The sequence below is a fragment of the Elephas maximus genome, chromosome 5 (assembly GCF_024166365.1).
Source record: "Elephas maximus indicus isolate mEleMax1 chromosome 5, mEleMax1 primary haplotype, whole genome shotgun sequence".
Classification (NCBI taxonomy): Eukaryota; Metazoa; Chordata; class Mammalia; order Proboscidea; family Elephantidae; genus Elephas; species Elephas maximus.
In genome coordinates this window covers 49,627,065-49,653,198 of record NC_064823.1, presented here as the reverse complement: position 1 = coordinate 49,653,198, position 26,134 = coordinate 49,627,065, and the positions used below count along the sequence as shown (strand labels likewise).

At 37.7% G+C, this 26,134-nt stretch overlaps 2 protein-coding genes and 1 long non-coding RNA gene across 5 annotated transcripts in view; 1 reads left to right on the top strand and 2 right to left on the bottom strand.

The window, feature by feature from the left end:
• The window catches only part of LOC126077537 (sodium/hydrogen exchanger 9B1-like), a 126,815-nt gene extending 125,775 nt beyond the window's left edge, over positions 1-1,040 (bottom strand). Inside the window, exon 1 of the mRNA XM_049887065.1 lies at positions 826-1,040. Coding sequence (XP_049743022.1) covers positions 826-1,040 — 215 coding nt within the window. The remainder of the gene's footprint in view (positions 1-825) is intronic.
• Positions 1,041-1,627: 587 nt separating this feature from the next.
• Positions 1,628-19,862, top strand: LOC126076917 (uncharacterized). Of its 2 annotated transcripts, XR_007517619.1 has the most exons (7): positions 1,628-1,714; positions 4,346-4,467; positions 6,566-6,638; positions 9,134-9,332; positions 10,286-10,394; positions 13,675-13,813; positions 18,870-19,862. It is a non-coding gene; the product is annotated as an uncharacterized LOC126076917 (long non-coding RNA). The 2 variants fall into 2 exon arrangements; XR_007517618.1 differs by lacking the exon at positions 18,870-19,862 and having other exon boundaries at positions 13,675-14,872.
• Positions 8,884-26,134, bottom strand: part of LOC126076905 (sodium/hydrogen exchanger 9B2) — a 56,575-nt gene continuing 39,324 nt past the window's right edge. For both annotated transcript variants that reach the window (XM_049885604.1, XM_049885605.1), the window contains 3 exons: positions 14,985-15,093; positions 12,484-12,620; positions 8,884-9,299 (listed from right to left, as the gene is read on the bottom strand). In XM_049885604.1, coding sequence (XP_049741561.1) covers positions 9,078-9,299; positions 12,484-12,620; positions 14,985-15,093 — 468 coding nt within the window. In that variant the 3' untranslated portion in view covers positions 8,884-9,077. The remainder of the gene's footprint in view (positions 9,300-12,483; positions 12,621-14,984; positions 15,094-26,134) is intronic.

Below are 26,134 nucleotides of genomic sequence, written 5' to 3'. Positions count from 1 at the left end.
ATGCCCTTTTCATAGGCACATAGTGACTAAAAGGTTTAGGAGATGAATTTTAATTTTCCACACTTCAGAACACAAATAACAATTGTATTTAACTCTATGGAATATAAAGGGGTATGGGGTTTAGTTTCTCTCAGTGCCACCTGGGCCAATCGTCCCTCTGTATGGATCCCTCTGATATTCCACACACCCTAGAGCTTCCAAAGAGGGGCGACTCTATGGGCCCGCAGAACTCATAAGGGCTCCTGAATAACGTGCCTGCCACACGGCACATGCGCAACTACTATCCTTGATCTTTCAAAAGCACTGACTGTCCACACAGCGTATCCACTGTGATAAGGCCAACAGAATAGGTGGGGAGGTAAGACGCGGGTGGAAGGGTGGGGAGTAACCTTCCCAGGCCCAGCAACCAATCCTGGAACACATCTCCATTCACAGGAGCAGGTGAGGGCTCATTTGTGGAGATCCGCCATTTGTACAAGAGTGTGCGCTTCATAAAATTAATGTTGCAGTCAATCTTGCCTGACAGACCACTTCTCACTTGCGAGCACCAGTAAAATGAGATAAAGAAACAGAGGAGGAAGGGGAGGAAGGATAACAAAGAGAGATAAGATGAGGCAGTGAAGAACAGGTCGCGGGGGAGGGGGGGGAACACGTCTGCTGGTGTTCCCCCAGCGCCTGGCAAACGGGGCCGATGTTTACTCCCTTGTGCTGAAGCGGGAAGAAAGGCGTTCTGGGGGCTCGGAAGGAAAATGATGACGGGAGACCAGGTACTTGGATACAAGGGCTGTCAAAGGGAAAGAGTCTAGAGAAATGGGCCGTACCTACTATTTCTTTAGCATCCCCTGTTGCCCCTGGTGCCCAGCAACTGCCGCGCCGTGACGCCGTGGGTGGGGCGTATCCACGTGGACGCAGCATCCTTGCTGCCGGGGGGGGGGGGGGGGGGGGGGAGGGAGGAAATGGGGGAGGATAGCCGAGGAGCAGGGGCGGGGCAAATGGCAGGGGGCGGGGCTAGTGGTGGCGGCTCGTTCACATGACGTCATGGCCGCTGGAGCCCTCGGAAAAGAGGGTTACTGGAGCGCCCCAGGGTGAATGGCGTGTTTTCAGTCTATTCAACTGTTTCCTTTACACGTCTTTTCTGAATATTGAGCTGTCGGACTGTAAAAGTCCAGGGACACAGTCGATCCAAAAAGCTTCAGGAGCTGCAGGTGTCAGAAGTTGCTAAAATCAGTTCCTGTCTCTTCTTTAAACCCCTTGCCGTGGAGTCGCTTCCAACTCATAGCGACCCTATAGGACAGAGTAGAACTGGCCATAGGGTTTCCAACGAGCGGCTGGTGGATTTGAACTACGAACTTTTTGGTTAACAGCCAAGCTTCTAACCACTTCCACCAGGGCTCCGTCTCCTCTTTAGTGAGCTTAAATATTCCAGTGGCTGTTGAATGAATTCGACTCAGGGCGAACCCATGTGTGCGCAGTAGAACTGTTCCTTAGGGTTTTCAAGACCTTTGAGAAGCAGATCACCAGGCCTGTCTTCCAGGAGCCTGTGGCTTGTGGTTTCGAACCCCCAGGAGGTTGCCTGGCAATGGAATGTTTTTGTGTGATTCCATTCGGACTCATAGCAACCCTATGTTGTACTCTGTTGAGTCGATTCAGCCTCAAAGTGACCATGTAGGGTTAAGGAAATGCTTTGTTTCGCAGATATGAAAGAGAAAAGCAGGTAGGTCTCCAAGGACACTGGGAAAAAGGACAAATGGTGGACGTAGGAGGGAGGATCTCTGCAGGGAGTCTGACAGCCTGCAGGGCACTGCTCTGTGGACTGCAGGAGAGTTAAGTGTTTAGAGTTCATCTAAGAGAGGTGGAGAGCGTATCAGGGAACGGAGACTTGGAATTGTCACCAGATCAGTGGGCTCCGGCCAGATTTAATTTGAGGTAGTAAAAAAAAAAAAATTTTTTTTTTAGTCAACTAAAAAATGTGATATTTATCTTGCTACCAAAATGGCATGAAGCTATTCCCACCAGTTAGAAATGTTGTTGGCTGCTGTGCAGCTTATCTCGACTCATAGTGACTCTATGTGACAGAGCAGAACTGCCTCAAAGCGTTTTCCATGCTGTAATTTTTATGGGAGCAGATCACTGTCTTTCTCCCACGGAGCCACTGGGTGGATTTGAGCCACGGACCTTTCCTTTAGCAGCCCAGCATTTAACCATTGCACCACTAGAACTCTTTACCTGTTAACAGAGAACTACATAAATAATTCATATAGAAATACAAATTTCTATAAATAAATTTAATTTCATATAAAAATATGTTTGGAAACATTTTAAAAAAATGTTCTTCATTTACTTGAAGACAATATAATAAAAAATTAACAGTGGTTTGAAAATACATTTAAAGAAATATTTGACACCTTTTCTTGTAAAAAAATGTACAGTAATTTAAAAATAAATTGATTTTACTTGCAACAATGTCATAAAAGGTAAAAAAAAAAAAACCTTTGAGAAACAAGGACAACCTTCCTCATGACACCATTTTTTGTTAAATTTGATGCTTTGCAAATAGTTAAAAAATGTCTCCTACATAAGTAATTTCATACCACTGAAAGCACTTAAAAATAGAAATTTTGCTAATGACCTATTTGGTATGATTTAAGTACCAACTTTCTTTTCCAGTTTTATCTCTCACTAATTCTCCTTATCAACCTTAAGTGCCAATCACTTACTTTGGGCTTTATTGTATCTGCACTTTGCTGATATTAGGGCTGTCCACCTAGTTGTTCCTGTCTCACCTCATTCCCTAATACTATCCATTAATCCTATTCACTCTTGAAGGCCCAATTCAGATACCACCTCCTGTAAGAAGTCTTCAATTTTCTCACTGTAAAGAACTGTTTTAAATTGTTCAGTTATATTACAGGTATTTAAAAAAGCAGTTACCATGGAGTCAATTACCAACTGATGGGGACCCCATGTGTGTCAGAGTAGAAGAACTGCCCTCCATAAGGTTTTCAATGACTGATTTTTTGCATGTAGATTGCCAGGCCTTTCTTCTGAGCTGCCTCTGGGTGGACTTGAGCTGCTAACCTTTTGGTTAGCCATTTGGACCACTGAGATTCATTACAGCTATTAATAATTACAGCTATTAATACACATCTTATTTTCTGTAAAGTTCTTGAAGGCGAGTACCGTGTCATTCATATTTGTATGCCCCATGGTGTCAAACAAGAGCCCTTGACTATCTTGTTCATCACTGTATCCTTGGAAACTATCACAATGGCTGGCATATAGCGGGCATGTTATAAGTGTATTTTGAGTTCGTGATTTAAAATGTAAGCTCCATGAAGGCAGAGATCTTTATTATTCATTGAAAATTAATATTCAAGTGTTACCACCTGAATAAATGACTTTTTGAAGACAGTCTTCATTACATGCAACAGAACTGTTTAATCTATATATCTCCATAGAAGTTAGATATAAAATTGTCTTTCTCTCAATTAATTCTGTGGATGTTATATCTTTCTGGAAATAAGACACCCTCCAAAACTGCAAGATTAAAATTTAAAATAATCAAAATAAAACAGATGTTTACATTAAGAGTATTTTCACAAAATGGTACAGCTGTTGTGGAAAACAGTGTGGCAGTTCCCCAAAAATCCTAAAAATAGAACCACCATATGGCCTAGCACTTCCACTCCTAGGTATATACCCAAAAAACTTGAAAGCAGAGACCCAAATAGAGGCTTCTACACCAATGTTCATTGCAGCTATTCACAATAGCCAAAAGGTAGAAACAACCTAAATGCCCATCGACAGATGGATTAACAAAATGTGGTACATACATACAGTGGAATACTACACAGTAGGAAAATTGAAGTCTTGATACATGCTAAAATATGGATGGAGCTGGAAGACATTATTCTGAGTGAAATACGTCAATTACAAAAGGACAAATATCTTATTACCTCACTTATATAAAAAGGCAAGAAAAGGCAAATATATAGAGAATAAAGTTTATTGGTGCTTTCCAGGGGCAGGAGGGAGGGGAAAAGGGGAAGAGGTTCACAGTGATGGAAATATCACATTAAGGATAGGGTTACATGGCTAATTACTATAATTGCTGCAAATAAGTTGTATACCTGTAAAAAGTTGAATTGGCAAAAGTCATGTGGTAGATACATTTATGATGACAGCAAAAAAAAAAAAAAAAAGGAAGATGCTGAGGCGGCTCATGTACAATGGAAAAACCTCAGAGAATTTGGTTTCTTGGTTTGGAGGTTAGGGTCATGGTTTCATAGACCATCCCAGCTAATTGGCCTAATAATATGTTTAATGTTTCTTTTCTTCCTGCTAGTTTGGTGCATAGTGCCTGGGGTCTTAAAAGAGTGCAAGCAGCTGTCCAAGGTACAACAATTGTTCTCTATTTGCCTGGAGCAACAGAGGAAGAAGGAGCATCAGGAACAGAAGATGGACATGGTATATGTTGGTAATTGCCTCCATGAATAACTGCCTCCTTTGCCATGAGATCAGAAGAACTAATTGGTGCCCAGCTACCATCACTGAACATTTTGATCAAAGATTCTATAGAAGAAAGAGGGAAAATGTAGAACAGAATTTCAAATTTTCATGGACTCCAGACTTATTGCCCTGAGATAACCTTTAAACCTTAAACCAAAAATAATCCCCTGAAGAACACCTAGCTCAACTGACATAACATAATTTATTAAAACTATGTTCTATGCTCTACTTTGGTGAGTAGTGTCTGGGGTCTTAAAAGCCTGTAAACAGTCATCTAAGATACTACACTGGTTTCACCCCTTCTGAAGCAAGGGAGAATAAAGAAAACTAAAAACACAAGGGAAAGATTTGTCCAAAGGACTAATGGACCACAACTACCACAGCCTCCACCAGACTGAGTCCAGTACATCTAGATGGTGCCTGGCTACAACCACTGACTGCTCTGACAGGGATCACAATAGAGGGTCCTAGACAAAGCTGGAGAAAAATGTAGAACAAAATTCTAACTCACAAAAAAACCCCAGAATTACTGGCCCAGCAGAATTACTGGTTTGAGAGTATGGCCTCCGAACACCTTTTAGCTTAGTAATGAAGTCACTCCCGAGGTTCCCCCTTCAGCCAAAGATCAGACTGGCCCATAGAACAAAACTAAAGGGGCATACCAACCCAGGGGCAAGGGCTAGAAGGCAGGAGGGGACAGGAAAGCTGGTAATAGGGAACCCAGGGTTGAGAAGGGAGAGTGTTGACATGTCGTGGGGTTGGTAACCAATGTCATAAAACAATATGTGCACTAACTGTTTAATGGGAAGCTAGTTTGTTCTGTAAACCTTCATCTAAAGTACAATAAAAAAAAAAAACCTGAAATCTTCTTAAAAACAAACAATAGTTTAGCTTAACTAGTAAAAAATGTCCACCTTGAGTACTACGCTCTTTTAAGAACTATCTATATGGGATCAAATTAACAACAGCAACTTGAAGGATTAGATAGGAACCTCAGGCGGCAGTGAATTTATGTTAATGGCGGAGGAATAATGCAGAAAAAGAGGGCAAGATGGTTGCACAACTCAAGGAATGTAATTAATATCACAAAATGGTACATATAGAAAAGGTTGAACTGGTGTGTTTTGCTGTGTAGTCTCAACAACAACAAAGTAAAATTGAAAAAAAAAGTATTTTCTGTTTTCTTCTTTGTACTTTTCTGTGTTCTGAATTTTCTGCAATGAAAATGTATTACTTTTGTAATCAGAAAAAAAAATCACTGCTATTTTTAAAGAATGTAATGGATAAAGTTTTTTGTAAATGAATGGCTGAGGAAATGTTGAGGACACCCACGTTCAATCAGGGCTATTTGGGGTTACTACCAGAGAGAAAAAACTGGGATGCTAAAATAACTTAAAGATCTGAAACCTAATCAATGTATCTGAAAAGATACTCCACAGAGGGAGATGGATGTCATAGGGCCCAGGAAAAAGAGGGCGCTGAAGAACAAGAATTTCTAGTGTTTAGCATCGTTCTTAGAAGTGTGACCCTCCAGATCTGAAATGTTGTGTGACAAGTAGTTTTCTTTTGATACTGGAAGATGATGCCCTAAGGGACTCAGTCAGTAAAAGTTTATTAAATGCCTGTTGTGTCCCATGCCCTCTGCTAATTGCTGAGAATTCCAAGACGACCAAGTCTCCTGCTCCTAAGGAGCTGATTTAATAGGAGACAAGCATATAAACAAACTGAAAAAAGTGTCATCGGTGCTCTGACAGTATTTATAGGGTACCTGTACATCCAACCTACAGGGACCCAAATGTTAAAGTGATTATTTCTAATTTGCTGGTCACATGGGGAATACACTAACTGCATTACTCTTCCGCTTTGCACCCCTTTTGCTAGCTAAATCCTAATCACCCCTTAGGTCTCAGCCGAAGCCCTACTTTCTCTGGGGAGTTGTGCCCAACTGGACCACCCTTGGGTACTCCTGCTATGAGGTCCCTAAAGCCCCTGTACTTCCTACATAACAGCACTTATCTTACCGTTTTGCAATCTTTTGTTTGTCTGTCTTCTCTAGCTGATTGTCAGATCCTTAAGGACAGGAACAATTATTTGTCTTGATAATGTGCTTGGATCACCAAAGGCTTTCAGTAAGTATTTGTTGAATGAATATAGTTTTACAGCCTACAAAAATAGAGGACCAGATCAACATTAAGTTTATGGTGCCCCCACCAAGGTGCAACTAACCAAGGAAGCTCAGTTTGAAATGTCCATCTGACCTTTGGTAGAAATTAATTCAGTTGCAAATGAGAACATAAATACTAAGGGAATATAATACCATAAAGTATCCAGAATCTGGCTGACATCATAAAAACAAAACCTGTTTAGAAGAAGTGAATATTAAGTTATTCAAACTTTTGAATACAGGTGAAGGCTATGATAGAAATGGCAGCCCACTAGACTCATGAAAGGAGAGGAGTAGACAAGTTTTATGCAAATCAGCTTGGTGGGACTGGAATAGTCATCATTTGCTCATTTAATATCTACATCAAGATTAAACTGAATTTTGAATTCTAGGTTAAAAAGTTCAGATGTGATACAAATAAATGCCTCAGATATACATAGCACACAATATAAGTTGTGTTTGAATGTGATTATTCCTGCAACTAGGCAGGGGATGACCTAGAGTGGAGACAAACTATGGGTGATACACAAATCCAGACAGGGCCTTTTGTATAAGAGGATAGGATGTGACCTATGCAGATGAGCCTTTCTTCTAATAGTTCTCTGCTCGCATGTCACAACATCTGAAATTCCTGCCACAGAAGTCACTCCTGGTTTAAGGGACTGTCTTCAGAAGGCCCTTGTTAAGATGCAAGAATATATTACTAAGTGATGGTAATATCCAACGGAGTGGTATCTCTGGCTCCCAGATCTAATCTTTTGTCCCTCCTAGGAATGAGGATGCTTAGCCACAGAGTATACTTCTCAGCCTTCTCACAGCTAGGTGTGGCCATCACCAATGGAATGTAAGAGGAGAGATTTGCCAACTTCTGTATCACTTCCTGTTATGGATTGAATTGTGTTCCCCCCCAAAATATGTGTCAACTCGGCTAGCCCATGATTCCCAGTAGTGTGTGATTGTCCACCATTTTGTCATCTGAGGTAGGATTAGCGACAGTTATGTTAATGAGGCAGGGCTCAATCTACAAGATTAGGTTGTGTCTTAAATCAATCTCTTTTGAGATATATAAAAAAGAAAGCAGCAGAGAGACATAGGCATCTCTACCACCAAGAAAGAAGAGCCAAGAGTGCGAGTTCTTTGGACCCACGGTCCCTGTGCTGAAAAGCTCCAAGACTAGAGGAAGATTCATGACAAGAATCTTCCTTCAGAGCTGACAGAGAAAGCCTTCCCCTGGAGCTGGCACCCTGAACTCAGACTTCTAGGCTACTAGACTGTGAGAGAATGAATTTTTCTTTGTTAAAGCCATCCACTTGTGATATTTCTGCTATAAGAGCACTAGACAACTAAGACATTTCCTTAAAGATAAATTGCTTGTCTTTGACTTTCTCTTTTCCTTCTCCCTGAGGGCTAGGAAAGAGACATGGTAGAGGCTGAACTTCAACCAGTGTCCTAAGCTAGAGCATGACTGAATCTTATGATGGAAGGTCACGGGTCTCTGAATGAAAACTCACAAGCAGAGCGACTGTCACCATCAACCAGCCAGCCAGTTTCATTAGGAAGAAATATATTTCTGTTTTCTCTTATGCACTGTATGTTTTGTCTCTTCATTACAGTATATTACCTTTACCCTAATTAATGTAATAATCATGAGCATGACATAGATTTGAAAGTTAGCTATCTCTCGTCCAGGGAACAGGAAGGCCCTAAAGTAATGGGTCATAAGAAAAATAACAAAAAGAGCTGGATTAGGGCGCTCTCTGGGGAAGGTGGACTCAGATGGGCCACAGAAATGGAGGACTCTGTCTAGCCAGTTAGGGAATAGGATAAGGTCTTTTGACATCTAGATGGCAGCAAGAGGAAAAACCAATGTAAATACTTGTGTACTTTAAAAATCTGGTAGGGACTAATCAGTTACAATAATTCTCAGAAAAGCAGTAAGTGAAACAAAATAAAGAAGAGGCAGAATAGCAAGGAAAAAGTGGGTAGGAATTGATGAGGGACTGCATTACAGTGTTTTTTTTTTTTTAAAAAAGAGGAGCGAAAACCAATTCAAAGGATAAGAGTTTAAGTAACTGAATTGTGAGACTGTGACAGTAACTGTAAGTTAGGGCAAGCTGTTGGCTGATAACTGAACTCATTCTTCCTCATGTTAATTTTAAATTATGGTAGCACATTAAAGTACATAAAGTAGTAGTATAAAAATGATGGAGAGTTTGAAAAAAAAAAAAACCATAGAGAAATCAGGATTGGAGATGCAGAATATTACCACCGTCATAAAGAAATAGCCACAATCATGGTTCTATTGCATTTTAAGCTTAAACATTACATATTTCAACTTCCATCCTGATAAGTTGCCTCCAGTAGCAGTTTTCTGTTTATAATGTTCAATATTCTCTTTTTACCGCTAAACTTGTTCAGAAGGGTCTCCTTGAACTTCTTCATCTTTATTTTGATATTCAGCTTTCTGGAGAAGCCTGGGGCCCAGCAAACCAATAAGAAGACTTCCAATTGGGGCTGTAATGAGGATGGCCAAAAATGCCACTGTCAACACATCCATTCCATAGTCTTCTAGCTGTTTCTCTCCATGGGATCTTGCTGTGTCCAAAGCTACAGATCCTATTGCAGCCTATAAAAGTTTAAGAGTAAAGTAGGAAATATGGTAAGAAGCATATACAAAAAAGGTAAATTTATCATTTGCAATAAAAAAAAAAACCTCATTCTTTTGTTCAACCAAGAAAAAGTTCTTTTAAGTCTTCTTTCAAAGTGTACTGCCATTGGTTTTGATTATCTGACAGACTGATGATTCATATGCACTTATATGCATAAGGCAGCATCACATAAACATCAGGCAAATGAATTTCACAACACTAGGCAGATACAGACTCACAATGTCAATTACAATATAACATGAAGTCCTGCATACTAAATTTCTCCTGAATAAAACTGAATGTTACTGGTTGCCTCAGTCTTACAACTTTAGAAATTTGGAATTAAGAAAAAAAAAGAGAAGAAAAACTGCAGAGATATTTTTTGGAAGATGGTGAAGTTTTAGATTGGGCTAAAAATCTAAGACTATGTATTGCTTTAAAGGCTAAACTATTAAACATCATGAAACATGAAAAGTGGTGGGTAACTTCAAGAACTTGAAGTTAACTTATTAGGTATTTGGCAACTCTTGCCTCAGGAGTGGTGAAATATTTATTTAGAATTTATCCAAGTATTAGGTAAATTCTTGCTTTCTTTTACCGGCAAAGTATAATATTACCAACTCACATGGGAAAAATATATCAATCAATGTGATCATCTCTTTATCCCACAGAGCACAAAGCAGGCTCTAAGACAATCAAACAGATAAGAAAATATCGAGCGCATCAGATACAAGGCAGAGACTACTAGTTGCTCACAAATATCTGAATGTTCTTTTTCTATAACAGAACTCCTGAGTTTTAGCTGGTCATACAGCTGGCCAAGTAGCAACTTTTTTTCTAGTCTCATTTGCAACTAGATGTAACTATGTATCTAAATTCTGGCCACTGAGAGGTGAGCAGAAATGATAAGTGCAAGTTGTAGATTGGATATGCCTGTCCCTTATCTTCTCCCCCTTTACACTAGATGGGAAATTGAGAGGGTTGGAATTGTCACCTTGGACCCATGGATGGAAGGCACATGCTGAGGATGGCATTCACCCTGCCAGCTCTGAAATGTCTGTGATGAACTACCGGTGAGAGAGAAATAAAAATCTCATTTAGTCACTGTACTTGGGGGCTCTTTGTTATTGCAGCTTACCCTGTACCCTAACTAATTCAACATTTCATGGATTCTTGGCAAGAACTGTACACACTGCAAAATATATTTTCACTTCTCGTTGTACATGTAGGTGTATGTATATGTGTATGTTTTGGGATTTGTATATTGGCTGGTGTTTTGGATTGGATTGTGTCCCCAAAAAATATGTTATAAATCCTAACGCCTAGAGAGATTATAATTCCATTTGGCAATGGGTATTCTTTGTTATGTTAAAGAGGCAGTATTAGTATAAGGTGTGTATTAAGTCAATCTCTTTTGAGATAAAGAGCAGATGAAGCAAGCAAGCAAGTGCAGTTTGGGGAAGATGGATGTCTTGTCACATGAGATCTCCAAGGAGCCAAGAAACTTAAGTTGAAAAGTGACAAGGACCTTCCCCAGAGCCAACAGAAAGAGAAAGCCTTCCCCTAGAGCCAGCACCCTGAATACAAACTTTCAGCCTCCTAAACAGTGAGAAAATAAATTTGTTAAAGCCACCCACTTGTGGTATTTCTATTACAGTAGCACTAGGTATCTAAGACAGCTGGGTTGTGATGTAAAATATATTTTTTATAGTAGGCTACAGACAAAAAGTTTGAAAAACACTGATACAAAAAAAATATGTAAGAAACCCTTGTTTCTTGTGCAATGGCAAAAGGAAAAAATTTCAGCACAGTACAAACATTATCCAATATATCCTGGATATTACTCCTTATTTTAAAATTTACCTTCATGGTTACAAAGTGCCATTTTCCAAATTTTAGCATTTTATAACAAATTCTTCATACCAAAGCTACGAGAATCATTGTTCTGATATTTACCTGCTCAAGTTACCACAAGTCATGTGAAAGCTAGAAACATTCTGAGGGAAAAACTGTTCCCTTTATTGGACTATAGTAATGTCACAGTGCTCTTAATCATGGTGTCTCAGGCATTTTTGAAAATCTGATGGAAAAAAGAGAAACTTCTCTGGAATAATGCCCACGCTCACAGCCACACAGAGTCTGGTATATAATTACAGAGCATACACATTCTCCAAAAAAAAAAAAGTTGCTGTCAAGCCAATTTCAACTCTTGGTGATCCTACAAGACAGAGGCGATCTGCCCAATAGGGTTCCCAAGGAGTGGCTGGTGGATTCGAACCGACAACATTTTGGTTAGCAGCCAAGCCCTTAACCACTGAGAAAATTAGGAACAACTTCTTTTTAATTCCATAAAAATAGAAATTTGTATATTTAATTGCAGAAATATGGGATGGAACAGTTGAATCTTGTTTGTTACAAGTAGTCACAAAACACACAATATGATGCAACCACAGTGTATATAGTTCTAATTTAGTTAGCTATTATAGGCATTCTAACAAATGTGTGATCAACAATTAAAGGCACTATCTGTGCTTTCATATCACTTGCTCATTAGAGTACACAAATGTCAAGTTGAATGAATACAACACTTGGGAGGAGGTTAAGCTTGTTTAAATAACTTGAAATCAACTAGTAATGTAGAAAATCAATAAAGTATTTTCTGAGTTGTTTTCGATAAATCTTCTTTTCTCCATTATATATAAAATCTGCCAAGCATCATTGATCATTAATTATATTGACACTGAAGCACTTTCAACCACTAAAATGGGCCATGCTATTTCTGTTTCCCTCTCTTCTTGGAATATTGAAATGAAAAGAGGTGACAACTATATCTCTGGGTTATTTAAAGAGCTATGACTAGTAAAAATTCAAACCCTTCTCTCCTATCTCCTACTACTACTGCTTTCTGGTACTGCAGGGATTTATCAGATTTTTTGTTGTACTGTAGTGATCTAAAAAAAATTTTTTTTTAAGTCATCACATTTTAAGGAACAAATATACTAAAGACAAAACTTTTGAAGAGTAGATGACCATAAGCTATTTTCATAAATCAAACTTTGATCACTTATTTTCACCAAACTTCAGTAAGTTCTCTCATTCAATATTTCATGATATTATATAGAAATAGAAGTTAAAATGCTAAGCCATCCTATCCATCATTACCTGGACTGTAGCCTTAGGAAGCCATGCAAAAGAAATAAATATCTTTTCCTTTATGTTAAAACCAGCAAAACACACCATCAGAAACGTAGTCAAAATTCGTATCAGTACTGCAAGGCCCAGGGTGGCAACACAAAGGCCTGTAAGAAAAACTCAATTTTTATAAATAATGAAACACGGGGAGAAATTGCATTTCATGATTACTAATTCAAAATACTACCAACAGAAATAATTAAAGAACACTAAAAAATCAAAAACACAAACATGGTTAGGCATAATTTAGCAAAAAAATCAATATTAAGGACCAATCAGATCAATTGTTTATAAGAAGTTTTTACCAGATTAAAACTAGAAATTAATTATATTTGAATTTCTACAAAGAAGATATGAAAATTTTATCTCTTATACTCATAGCAAGAACCGCATTTTCTTCCATGTGTTTATTTAACAAGAATTTATTAAGTGGTAATTATGCATGACAGGCTTTGAACTGGTCACTGGGTACACAAAGATGTATAATGTACAGACTCTGCCTTTTTGAGCATCAAAGTCAGAGGAAGACAAAAATATAAACAATGAATTCAATACCATGTGGTAAAGCGCAGCATAAACATACAAGTAAGGCGTAGAAGAGGGAAAAATTAACTTTTTCATCAAGAAAGTTTGGAATTCTTTATAGAATATGAGACCAGAAATGATATTCAAAATATTTATCAGCCAGTCAGAATGGAGCTGTCTGTGCAATGATCAATGAGAATGGGCTCTGGCAGTACACAGCTTTGTACCATATTGGTGTATACTAACTAGCATGTTAGCCCTGGATGACATACAGCTACTTAATTCAGTTATTTAGAACTGTTTATTGATGAAGAAACGTTCATACTGAGTTGTAAAATAAAGATCTGAGAAAGGTACAGCTAAGGTGACTACTGAGTAATAAGGTGATTTTTTTTTTAAAGTAACATTTATTGAGCATTTACTCTGTGCCAGTTACTGTGCTAAGCTTTAAATGCACAATTTTACTTAACCCACAGAGCTTGGGAAAAAAAAAAAGAAGTTCAGAGAGGATAAATAACTTTTACAAGTTCAAAGGGCTGGTAAAACTCCAGACATTGCTAGATCTGTTGTGAATCTGCAACAGGGTGTCTTTATGGAAAGACTTTGTGGCTCTTCATTGAAGTGTATTTCTTTCAGGTTGGTGGGTATTCAAAAGCATATGTTGCCTGAAGTACAAGATGCAAAAGAGATGGCACCATTCCCAGAAGGGAACACTGAAGGAGGAGCAGGTTTGGGAAGAGGATGATGAGTGAGTTTTAGATGCATTAATTCAGAGGTAAATATTTTGGAATTACATAGTCTACAATTAAAGCCATTGGAAGTTCTGAGAAGTGATATAGAGCGAGAAAAGTAGGTACTTTGGAAAGATCTTTCATGAAGAGAAACGTTTAAACCTTATATAGTGTAAAGGAGAATATAAAGGACACTGGACCATATGAAGTTTCAGAATTCAACATAAAAGAGTGTTTTGAAGAGGTCAGTAACATCAAATGCTGCTGAGAGGTCAAGTAAAATAAAGACTGGGAAGTGTCATTGGATTTAGCAGGATAACCTTGGGGAGAGCAAGGTCGGCTGTGTGATGGGGCAGAAGCTGCATTGAAGTGTATTGAGAAAGTGAACGGGAGTTGACGTAGAAAAAGCGAATATAGTTTGAAAGAAGTTCAAACTAAAAAGTTTGAAAGAAGGAGAGAGAGGTAGTGTGGTAGGTCAGGGAGGAGGGCAGTAAAATAGAAGACGGATAAAGTGGGGAAGGAAAAAAATGCAGAAAGGATATATATTTGTTAAGGTAGAAACAAATAGAGTCTGTTTAAATTCTGAAGAAGAAGAAACAGATAAGGTATTTGAAGATGTATGAGTGAAAGGGAAGGATCCTTGTCTGAGATTCAGAAGAAGGTGGCAGAGGATGGGGTCCCTAGCATGGATAGAAGAACGCTGTGATGGGAGTAGAGGATGAAATCATGAGTATATGTTCAAGTTAATATTCAAGTGTTATGAATCAAGAGAGTATTAATACGATGCCTTGATATATGGATGAATAAAGGAATGGATGAGTCAACAAATATTCAGTGCCATGGGCACATTTTATAGAACTGACCAGTTGTTTTAAACTTCTGGCCTTTAGTCAGAACAAGTTTAGATGAACAATAACATTCTTATCATTGGAAGAAAAATTTTAAAGCCTGTTATCTCTTGATTGTGGTCAGTAGTGTTTACAAGGAGCAGTAGTGTTTACAAGGAGCAACAATATGAAAGGTGTGAAATTCACTGCCTTGGATTTACCGGCATTCTTTTTAACCAACTAGTCTTTCAGATCATGACTATACATGTAATTAAATTTTTATATAACTGTGATAATGGAAACTACTGAGCACACGTCTGCTAAACAGATTTTAACTTTTTATAGAAAGAGAAGATTTTAGTTTAAAAGTGTACTTTGAAATTCGTACCAACAGTTTCCGGTCTGAGAGATGCAATAGATACCTCTGCTCCAATCAGTCCAAAAAGAAGGGGCTGAAAAATGTCCCAGGCAACAGCAATTATTTTTTGAACCTCTGCCTAAAAGAAAAATAACACATACACACAATTTTTACTGTGTGAAGTTTTAAGTAACAAAAGTTTACTGATTTGATATTTGAGTCAATTTGACCTAAACCCACCCACCACTGCCATCGAGTTGATCCCAACTCATACAGACCCTATAGGACAGAGTAGAACTGCCCCATGGAGTTTCCAAGGAGCACCTGGCGGATTTGACTCAAGGTAGTCTTTATTTTTATTTTTGTGTTATCTATAAATAGGAGGTTAGCTACAATAGAACAAAAAAATTGCCTGGGACACTTCTTACACAGCTATTATATGATGTGCTTTCATATACTAAGTGTGGGTTCACAAGTGGATATTAATTATAAAGATTCTTATAAAGTAATCTTAGGAGGCCTACTTCTGAATATATTATTATCAGATCATTTACCATGTGAATTTAAAAACTGATCAAGCTGACCATGTGTTTATTTTTATTTTATTCAAAATTTTTATTTTGTACTAATCCTCTGAATTGTACAAGTAAGAAGCCAGCTGTTATTCTGAAATCACATAATGAAACAGGAAGAGCCCAGGTATGAGGGTCAGAAGGCCAGGTTCTAGTTCTGGGTCATCACTAACTGAGTCAAGGACCCTAGGCTTGCATGTGCTCACCATGGGACCACACTGCACCGTGTCCTGAGACCTCCTCCACTACTGAACGGCTCCAACTGTTCAGAAGCCATTACCTATACTGAGGCACTAGATCCTGCACACAGAAAAAAACACAGGACCGTTGATTTCCACCTGACAGTTCACCGGTTTGTGAATGCCACTATCATACTTACCCCAAGACTCCTGTTTCCTTGACTGAACATTTTAAAATTTTATTACTTTCAATTTATTAAGTTAGGAGATCTTTTACCACCCTTTGTATAAGTCTCAGTTTGTCAGTGTATCTAATTACCCATCTAACTTCCTATCTATCTAGCTATATCAACAGGTAATACATTCATCAAAGTCAAGTATAACAGAGTAGCCAGTGGAAAGTCCCTCTTTGTCCCCCAGGGACTCAGATGCCTCCCAACCCATAGGCAACTATGGTTATTACAATATTTTTTGTACATGAAAGCATAAAATATATTTGCGTACTTGTCTACAAAATAGTATTCATTGAGTTTATTTTTAAAAAACTCTCCAGTCTTTCCTTCTGGCTCCTTAAAGGGCTTCCTCTTCATTTTTACAGTTCTGTCATATTCCAATTAGAGATTCAGCATAAATTATTTATTAGAAACTCTCTAATGAGTGTTAAAGTTTTCAATTTTTGCTGGTACAAAAAACACTGCAATAGATCATTTTGTATTTCATATGTGTGCAAATATATATGATAGCATAAATCATTAAACGTAGACTTGCTGAGTCTAAGAGCACATATGCATGTGCCATTGTGACAGACAGTGCCAAACTGCCTTCTATCAGCAGTGTACACGTGGGCTTCTTTTTCTATACCCTTACCAACAAGTATGTTATCATACTTTGAGAATTTTGCTAATCTGACAGGTGAAGGTATCTCTTTGTAAAAGTGCCAGTCAAGTTTAACTCCTCTAGCCCTGAGTTTCTTCACCTAAACCTTTTACAGATTAGACTGATTGTGAAATTCCTTGCTTGCCTTAAAATTCCATAATTCTATGGACAACTCAAATCTCATTCCATATAATGAAATAATCTAGCATCTGTATTTTCCAAACACTTTGGTTTCTTGATCCATTTAAAAGAAATGCCAGTAGGATCAAGTTAGAACAGCAAAGTATGGCAGCAAAAGTCTAGGAGTGACAGAGTAAGTTTTTCCTCAACTTTCATCAAAATTGCTATTAGCTATGCATTATTATAGATAAAACAAAAACTGGGAAGAAAAATCAATTTTCGAACTCAAATCTAGAAATAAGGCCAACCGTAGAAACATAATTTTCTGTATTTTAAAGTTTTCTCCCTGAAAAATACTGGTAACTTCAGTTAGCGATACAGGGCTTTAATACTTACAACTTATATAAAAATTTTCATGAATCACAGATTCTACCAATTTACTTTCTCTACCTCCATGAAGACACAAGCAATAAAAAGAATTAAATCAATATTCCTTACATAAGTCTAGCACAGATTGATAAATACATGATTCTTTGCAATGCTGATTTTTATGCTAATTAAGCTAAGTCTTTAATCTTTGTACTTTTTATTTTAACTCAAGGCATATTTCCCAATCTTGTATGTTCGCAATATAAGAAAATAGGCCCAAGGTCCTGCCTGATTTATGCCCTTAAAGAAATGACTCTGGATATACAGACAGTCCCCAGGTTAAGAATGAGATTCATTCCTGAGAGTGTCTTTAAGAATTTGTAGGTAAGTCAGAAAAGGTGCATAAGGTTCTTATTTAGCCTACTTTTGCGCACGAAAAGGATTGAAGCGTGTGCAGCAAGTGAAGGTGATCAGAATGAAGAATTTTTTTCTAGTAAGGGCTGGTTCAATTATTTCAAAGTGATGGCAAATTTACATAACGTTAAAGGGCAAGTACAAGTTGGCCATGTAAGGTGGACGTTGGCAACCCAGGACTGCCTGTACTCAGACACTCATCAAATATTAATCACACAAAGAATTACTGCTTAACCCTAAAGTCATAAATTTAGCAACTTTCATATTTGATATTGTGAAATCACTAATTTCAGGATTTTTTTTTCTCATTTACAAGACTTGTTAAAATCTTGAAATAATTTCCTTAGGCTTTCTCCCATTTCACTTTTTTTCCTTCCTTTCTACGCAGAAAAATAAAATCACCATTTTTATGTGCAAAGCTCAGTTTTTTTTTGTTACCAAGCTTAGTTTTTATCCATTAGCAATATCAATACATATTTAATAATAAAACTCCAACTTCCCATTTATATGATGCCTAAAAAAAAAAAAATTTTTTTTAAACTTTGTGAAGTGCATTCACATGATATACTAGCTCATTTCAGAGTCATGCTAAAGCAATTTGATGAACTTGCTTTTAAAACAACTGAAAGAGCAATAGGAATTCATTTTTTTAAATTGAATTTAGGGAAAGGAATTCTTACTATTCATAATTCTTGAGGATTTTTCTTTCATGATTTGAAGTCAGGTTAAACATTTTAATACTAACGAACTATCACATTAAATTGTACATTTCTCAATCCTGGATCCCTCTAAAATTTCAACATTCTAGTTCCTTATGTCATAAAGTTTGCTTTATTACATATATCATATTTGAGTAATAAACAGATTTGTGTTTAGTCTTTTTGTTTTTGCTTACATTCTTTACTGAAGAATGTTTACATACTCTTTACTGAAGGAAATCACCCCTCTCAGTTTGTATACAGACTATCATATAGGTTTATATGCATTTACATACTCATGTCATAATACAGAATGTTTCAGAGTTTTAGGTCTTCTGTTAATTTTTATTAAAAATATGACTTAGAGATCTTATAATATTAGTTGTTAATTGCTGCACAGTTGGCTCTCACTCATGGCAACCTTATCTCCAGCAGAACAGAATAATATTAGTACATATAGCTATATATACACCTCGTGCTGCATAGTCATCCATTACATGGAAGTACCATAGTTGATTCAATCACTTACTGACTTGTAGATTGTTTCCAATTTTTATCTTTTCAAAAAACACTGTAAAATAATTTATCACAAATCATTCTCAAAAATACATTCCAGGTATAGTAATGTGGTAATTATCAATTTATTGCTCCTTTGCTCTAAATCTGTTTTTATTGTCCATTCTGCAGAAAAGAAACTTGGCCCCTTGAATATTTCTCCTTTGTCAGCTGGCGCGATGCTCAACTTTGTCAGTAGAGGGCTCTAAAGAGCTATTGCTAGAGAGAGGTGCTTTTCTTCCTGATTTCTGTGACATCAGGATCCTGCAGCAGCAACGCTGCTCCAGCACTAGACGCCTGCTCACAGGTGGCTTCTCCAGAGTCAGGCTCCTACAGTGCAGGGTGGCTAGCAGCACCCAGCGCCAGCAGCTTCACCCAGCAATCCCCTGGGGAAGTTCACAGTAGACTGCCTTTAGCAAGAAACTTCTCCGTGAACCCTAGAGGGTGGATCCTGCAAGTTTGGAGGGTGGATTTCCAGCAAGTTCTATAGGCATGTCACCAAAGCGACTTCTCTGCCAGCCAGTGAGACAAAGCAGTGCCCTCTCCAGCAAGGTCTGGATCTCAGCCTTGGTGGCGGCGGAGGGAGGTCTTTCTTGGTTGCAGTATCTCAGCCTAGAGGGGAGGGGCTGTTCTTTATAGCTGCATTTTGTATTGTATTTAGAGTTCCCTTACTTCTTACTTTAGGGTTGCTATGAGTCGGAATCGCTCTGAGTCGAGTCGGAATCGACTCGGCGGCAGTGGGTACTTACTAGTCAGTGCCTTGTGGCTCTGATCTTCTGTTATAGCTAATAATTCTTTACATTAAACTTTCCCTGTTGAAGTTACTGTGTAGTTTCTCTTTCCTGATCGGACCCTGATTGATACAGCACTAACACACACATAATGTACAAAACCTAGGGAAAGACTGACAAACTTGACTACAACATAATTAAAATGTTTTGTACAAAAGAAACCATAAAGGTAAGCGACAAAGAGAAAACATCTGCACCATGTAAAACAGTGTAATGAACAATATTCAATCACTAGGAGACCAACGACAACAAAAAAGGGCAAAGTATACTGTACACAGAAGTGATTCACAGAAGAGGAATCGCAAATGGCCAATAAACATTTTAAAAGATGCTAAATTTATTAAACAGAGAAGCAAAAATTAAAAGGACATACTATTGAAGTAGAGAAAACACATTTTCTCCAGTGTTTTAATATTAAGATATATTTCTTCATTTGTTTTAGTATAGCTGTATAATCTGTGATTAATCTTTAGTCTTTAAAAAATGGCACAGGTTCTGTTGGAGATATGGCTGAACAGCCTGTTCCACTCTGAACAAACACCCTAATACCTTACAACATGTTTTCTCCTATTCACAATGGGTGATTGAGAACTTGACGTAACTAATGCCATAATGATGCTTTAAATAATCTCTAAAAACATTTTTTTATTACACCAGTTGCACTGGTCTCTTCCAAAGGGCTGCAGAGCTCTCTCAGCTCCTGTGGCCTTGGTCTCTCTTCTCTTCTTTGTTCTCTTGAGAAATGGCTTTCAACCTATAAGATCACAGCTAGAAAAGATGCCTGACATTTTTAATCTACAACTTTCTTCCTTGCTCCCTATGTCAGCCACAGTGGACTTGGAAGAACAGTTCCACTAGCTGAGAGATTCTTATGTGAGTTTTTTCAGCCTGTTACAAACATACTGATTAGAGTCCAGATGTCTGACACACATATCTTTAGTTTAATAGAGTTTATTGTAGTTGTTTTGTGATGTATAAGACCATCTGTGGACTACGTGCTCAAAACATGAGATAACCCTGAACTTCCCCCTAAAAAACTCTCCTGCTAGCTTTCTAGAATTAGACAGAATTTGAGAGAAATTTAACCCCCTCTGTCTCTTAAATACCGGTATTCAATAAAGCCCTCTTACTGCTTACCTCCTTCTGTCTCAGTATTGGCTTTGCAACAGGCAGTGTGAACCCGCGATTTGCGGTAACACTATCACATTGGAAACAACTCTAAAATTTCTATAATGTCAAATATTTGTGAGGTTGTGAGGGAACTTTCACACAGTAATTGGAGAGCAAACTCTGGTAAAGCTTTTATGGAGTAATTCAGCTGTGCCCGTTACAGTGTCTAAGAATTTTCATTGAATAAATTTTTAATCAACTGAGAATTCTGGAGCAATCGGTTAAGCACCTCGGCTGCTAACTGAAAGGTTGGCAGTTTGAACCCACTCAGCCACTGAAGGGAGAAAGACCTGGCAATCTGTAGAGATTACAAACAACAAAACCCTATGAGGCCGTTGTACTCTGTCACATGGGGTCACCATGAGTTGAAAATCAACGGCATCCAACAGCAAAAATCCATCGTATACTTAAAATTACACATCTTTAAGGATCTGCAATTCTGGATGTATACAGCATTCAGCTGTTTGCAAAGGGAGGATTATCTTGTTTTTTTTTTCCATTTTTTTTTTTTACTTTTACTATTTTTGGTATGTTTAGTATCATGAAGAGTCTCTTTCCTTCTAGCTTATAAATGTTGAAGCACAGAGCACATGTGAGGCTGTTGATTTATTTATATAGCTCTATTCGAAAAATTCATACTGCATGCAAATGGTTATGCTTTCACAACATAAGGGATCAGGTAATGACCCAGGTTTAAATTCTGCTACCCACTAACTGCAGGGGACTCGCCTCTCAGTGTCTAATTTTTTCATATGTAAAATGAGAGGTTTGTATTAAATGACATCTAACATCCTTTATCATTTAATGACAGTGAATAATTTGGCTAAAATGCAAGTCAAGTTGCCATCCGTCATGGATTGAATTATGTCCCCCCACAAATGTGTGTATCAACTTGGTTAGGCCACAATTCCTAGTATTCTGTGGTTGTCCTTCATTTTGTGATTGTAATTTTGTTAAACAGGATTAGGGTGGGATTGTAACGCCCTTACCAAGTCATATCCCTGATCCAATGTAAAGGGAGTTTCCCTGGGGTGTGGCCTGCACCACCTTTTATCTCTGAAGAGATTAAAAAAAAAAAAAGAAGAAGGAAGCAAGCAAAGAGTGGGGGACCTCATACCACCAAGAAAGCAGCACCAGGAGCAGAGCTTGTCCTTTGGACCCGGGGTCCCTAAACCTGAGAAACTGCTCGACCAGGGGAAGATTGAGGACAAAGACCTTCCTCCAGAGCTGACAAAGAGAGAAAGCCTTTCCCTGGAGCTGACACCCTGAATTTGCACTTGTAACCTACTAGACTGTGAAAGAATAAATTTCTCTTTGTTAAAGCCATTCATTTGTGGTAATTCTGTTATAGCAGCACTAGATGACTAAGACACCATCTTTCCACATACCTTTATATTTAACTTTTTAATTTACTTTAGCCAAAGTGAATACCCATAGTATAAAAACCAACTATTATTTTTAGTTTGCTTAACCTTTTGTTACCATGACTAATTGTTTAATGGAAGTTCTCAAATATTTTCATGTACTCAGAATGCCAATGAAAGGAGAAGGCCTAAAGAGCTGAATTACTTTGATTTCTAAATTGTGGACAAAGGCCACAATTTATTCTTTGATTGTAACACTATATTAGTTGAACATCAGACATAAGCTTATTTATTGTAAAACTTAAAAAAAAAAGTCACAATGTACCTTGTATTTTTTTCATAATATCAAAACTAAAAATAAACTTGTTTATAAAGAAAGTGTAGTCACTGAACAGGCTAAGTGTAGAATATCAGCCCAGTGTAATGCAGACATGTTTTCCATTGACAGTTAGGGCCGCTTCACACATCTGCATGCACTAGTACGAACCTTGAATAACATAAATCAATTTCAAGAATGGACAGAGAAACGGAGGTATCCTCATGAGTTAAATATCCACTCAATCTGATATTTTTCTTCTTAGAGAAAAGAACATCTCAAGATTCAGAAGGTACGAAGGATATCAAGAAAAAAAATCGGATAGCTCTGGTGGGACAATGGTTAAGCACTCACCTGCCTGAAAGTTCCTCTGTTCAAACTCACAAGCCACTCAGGGAGAAAGACCTGGCAATCTGCTCCTGTAAAGATTACAGCCTAGGAAAACCTATAGGGAAGTTCTACTCTATTCTATACAGTCACTATGAGCCAAAATGGACTCGATGGCATATAATAACAACATAGCTCTAAAGGTGACCAGAAGCAGCAATGGATTTGAAAAGACATGAAAGATGCTTAAATTTTTTATGTACTCATCTAAGTTGAGGAATCCCTGGAAGGCGCAAGTGGTTAAACCCTCAACTATAGTTGAAAGGTTGGTGGTTCATACCCACCCAGAGGTGTCTTGGAAGACAGGCCTGGCGATCTGCTTCTGAAAGGTCACCACCTTGAAAACCCTTGACAGACCACAGCAGTTCTACTCTGCACACATGGGGTCACCATGAGTCAACTCGACCGCAACCAACAATACTTGAATACAAAAAACGGCAAGATTAATGATTATAAGGAAAACCAATGGGAAAAGTAGGTAATAATATCAGAAGGCTACATACATAAACAGGTTTTCATAAAATATTTTAGGTTTCCAAAGTAGAACACCAATGTTGCTATAGTACTGTAGAGCTTACAAGTGTTCCATTTCCATTATCCCACAGGATAGTCACAATTGATTCTTTAGATATTACTATTGTCTTCATTTTACAGTTGACAAAACTGAGTCTAAGAGAAGAAAGTGACTTGCTAGGAAGTGGCAGAATTGGAATGGGAATCCTAATCTCCATAATATCTTAAATCTTATGTTCTTTTCATTAAATCATGCTGCTAAGAAGGTAGGTATAAAAAGAATAAGGGTGATTATTTACTGAGTGTATTCTATGACTAAGTGCTTTATGTAGATTATTTCATTCAGTCAACTCTATGAGTTGTTGTTATTATCACTCTCTCCTTTACATTTGTTGAAATTAAGGGTCTGAAAAGTTAATTTGCACATGGTCATATAGCCAGTAAGTCTTAGAGCACAGATCATTACCCTAAGCAGTCTGGGCTCTTAGACCTTATGTGTACTATACAAAAAAGTGAAGAAAAGAAGTCCAAAATCTAGACTTATAGGTTTGATGCCTCCAGAAGTAGGAGCTTTCTTGAGGAATAAATTAGAAAAGATATTGCAAGTACCTTCCACATAACTGATTCAATAAAGATTAGTTTTCTTTCTTTAGGGAACCAATTTGATGTACTCAAATGGTGGATTCTCATTCTGACTCTGCCACTTGCTAGCTTTGTGACCTCAGGCAAACTATGTGCTATCTCTAAGACTCAGAGCTCATTTGTAAAATAGGACTAATGTCTACCTTTCAGGGTTACTGTGAGTAAGTGAGATAATATATGTCAGATTTCGCTGAAGAGGGGATCACTTTCACTGGGAAAGAGATCTTTATGAAAGAAAAGAGAGGAACACTTACGTAAGAGACTGATAGATCTGACCACATGAAAATATAAGATCTTTGTGTATTAATAATGGAACAACATAAATGGGCACAAGGGCTAATATCATGTGTGTGTATCTCACAAGTCAGTAGTCAATACGTCAAATCTAAAGATAACGGCCAAAAGATTTGTCAAGGAAAAATTCAAATGGCTAAAAATACAAAAAAGCGTTCAACCTCACTGTTAAAGAAGCATAAAGAAAAACAGGATACCATTTTTCACCTATCAGTATGGCTAAAGATTAAAAGCAATAATATTCTAAAACAGCGGCTCACAAAGTATGGTCCCCAGATGAGTGGCATCCGCATCATCTGAAAGGCGGTAGAAGTGTAAATTCTCAGGTCCCACCCTAGACCTCCCAAATCAGATAATTAGGAGTGGGGCCCAGAAATCTAGCTTGACAAGCCTTCCAGGTGACTCTGATGCATGTCAAAGACTGATAAGCATTATTCTAAGCTGATGAGTTTGTGATGAGGTACTTCATATATTGCTGGTGGAAAGTAAACTGATATAACTTTAGAAAGTAGTTTGGTGATATAGGTCAAAAACCTCAAAATGTTCATATCATTTAGCCCAAAATTACACCGTTAAGAATGTTCCCTAACAGGAAATAAACACATATTGGATTTCAGCATAATTTAAAATAGAAAAGACTGGAAATAACCTAAATAAGTATATAGAAATGGTTAAAAAAAATTATGGTACATTTGTGTGTGTGTGTATATGTATGTATATGCATATATACATATATATATCACCAGAGGTAAATATGAAACATATTTTAATAGTGATTTTCTCTCTGGATTGTGGGATTGCATTGATTCCTTCCATGTAATCAGCTGGACTGCAGGCAATTTAGATAAAGTTATGACAAATGTAGACAAATGACCCTATGTTTTGATGTATATTTTCTATACAACCCACGTTATAGTTTTTCTGAAGAAAAATGTAACAAACTGATCAAGGTTTTCCTTTTCCTCCTTTTTCTTTCTGTGCCCCATAGTCAATGGCCACTTGCAGTAGGCATGACTCTCCCCTTTGACTTCACCATTGCTATAAACTACTCTTTTATGGTCTATTCCAAATGTTATGTCTCTTTCTCATTGCTTATATTTTTTTATCCTATCATTTATGAATTGAGATTTTTTATTTCTTCATTTTTAATTAAAATGGGTTACATTAGTCATGTTGTGCTAAAGACTTAATTTTAAATAGCAAAGTTTAGGATTATGATGCTTTTTAATACACTTAGTATTTGTTACTCAAATAGATGTCAGAATATAAAAATGTACCCTGCACAACAAAGCTTCGGTTGTATTACAGGCTAACTACAAGTTGTTTTGGGATTGAATAAACCTGAATTTAAATCCCAATGCTGCCACTTTCTCATTTTGTGACCTTGAACATGTTACTTAAGTCCTTCAGACTTATTAAAAACAAAACAAAAAACCAGTTGCCATGGGGTCACAATGCAAATGCAGTAGCATCCCTTTGCTAAGTGAGAACTTTAATCTTTGTCTCCGGGGGAAGGAGCAGGTCTGGCTGCTTCTAAGAGCAGGGTACCTTAGTCAGCAGCCAAGGCTGGGATGGAAGACAGACAATGAATCCTCAGAGAGAAGCCAGGTACAGCACCAAGGAGGCAGCACACCCCTTGGTCTTGAGCTGAGATTGACAGAGGTAGGCTGTTAACCTTGCCTCAGCCCACAGATAAAGTGAATCCATGTAAAAACAAATATTTTGATAACAACAAATGTTATGAGGGAAAAGGGACGAGTACCCAATTTATACTGAGAAGTTTATTTACTTTTTCCTTTGCTTTTGTTGGATGTTAAATCAATTGTAATCAGGAGAATTCATTAATACAGGTGCTGCTTAAAAAGAGAGAGGAGAGAGAGACACACATGACATAAGCCTTATAGTTAAGCCTCCTGGCAA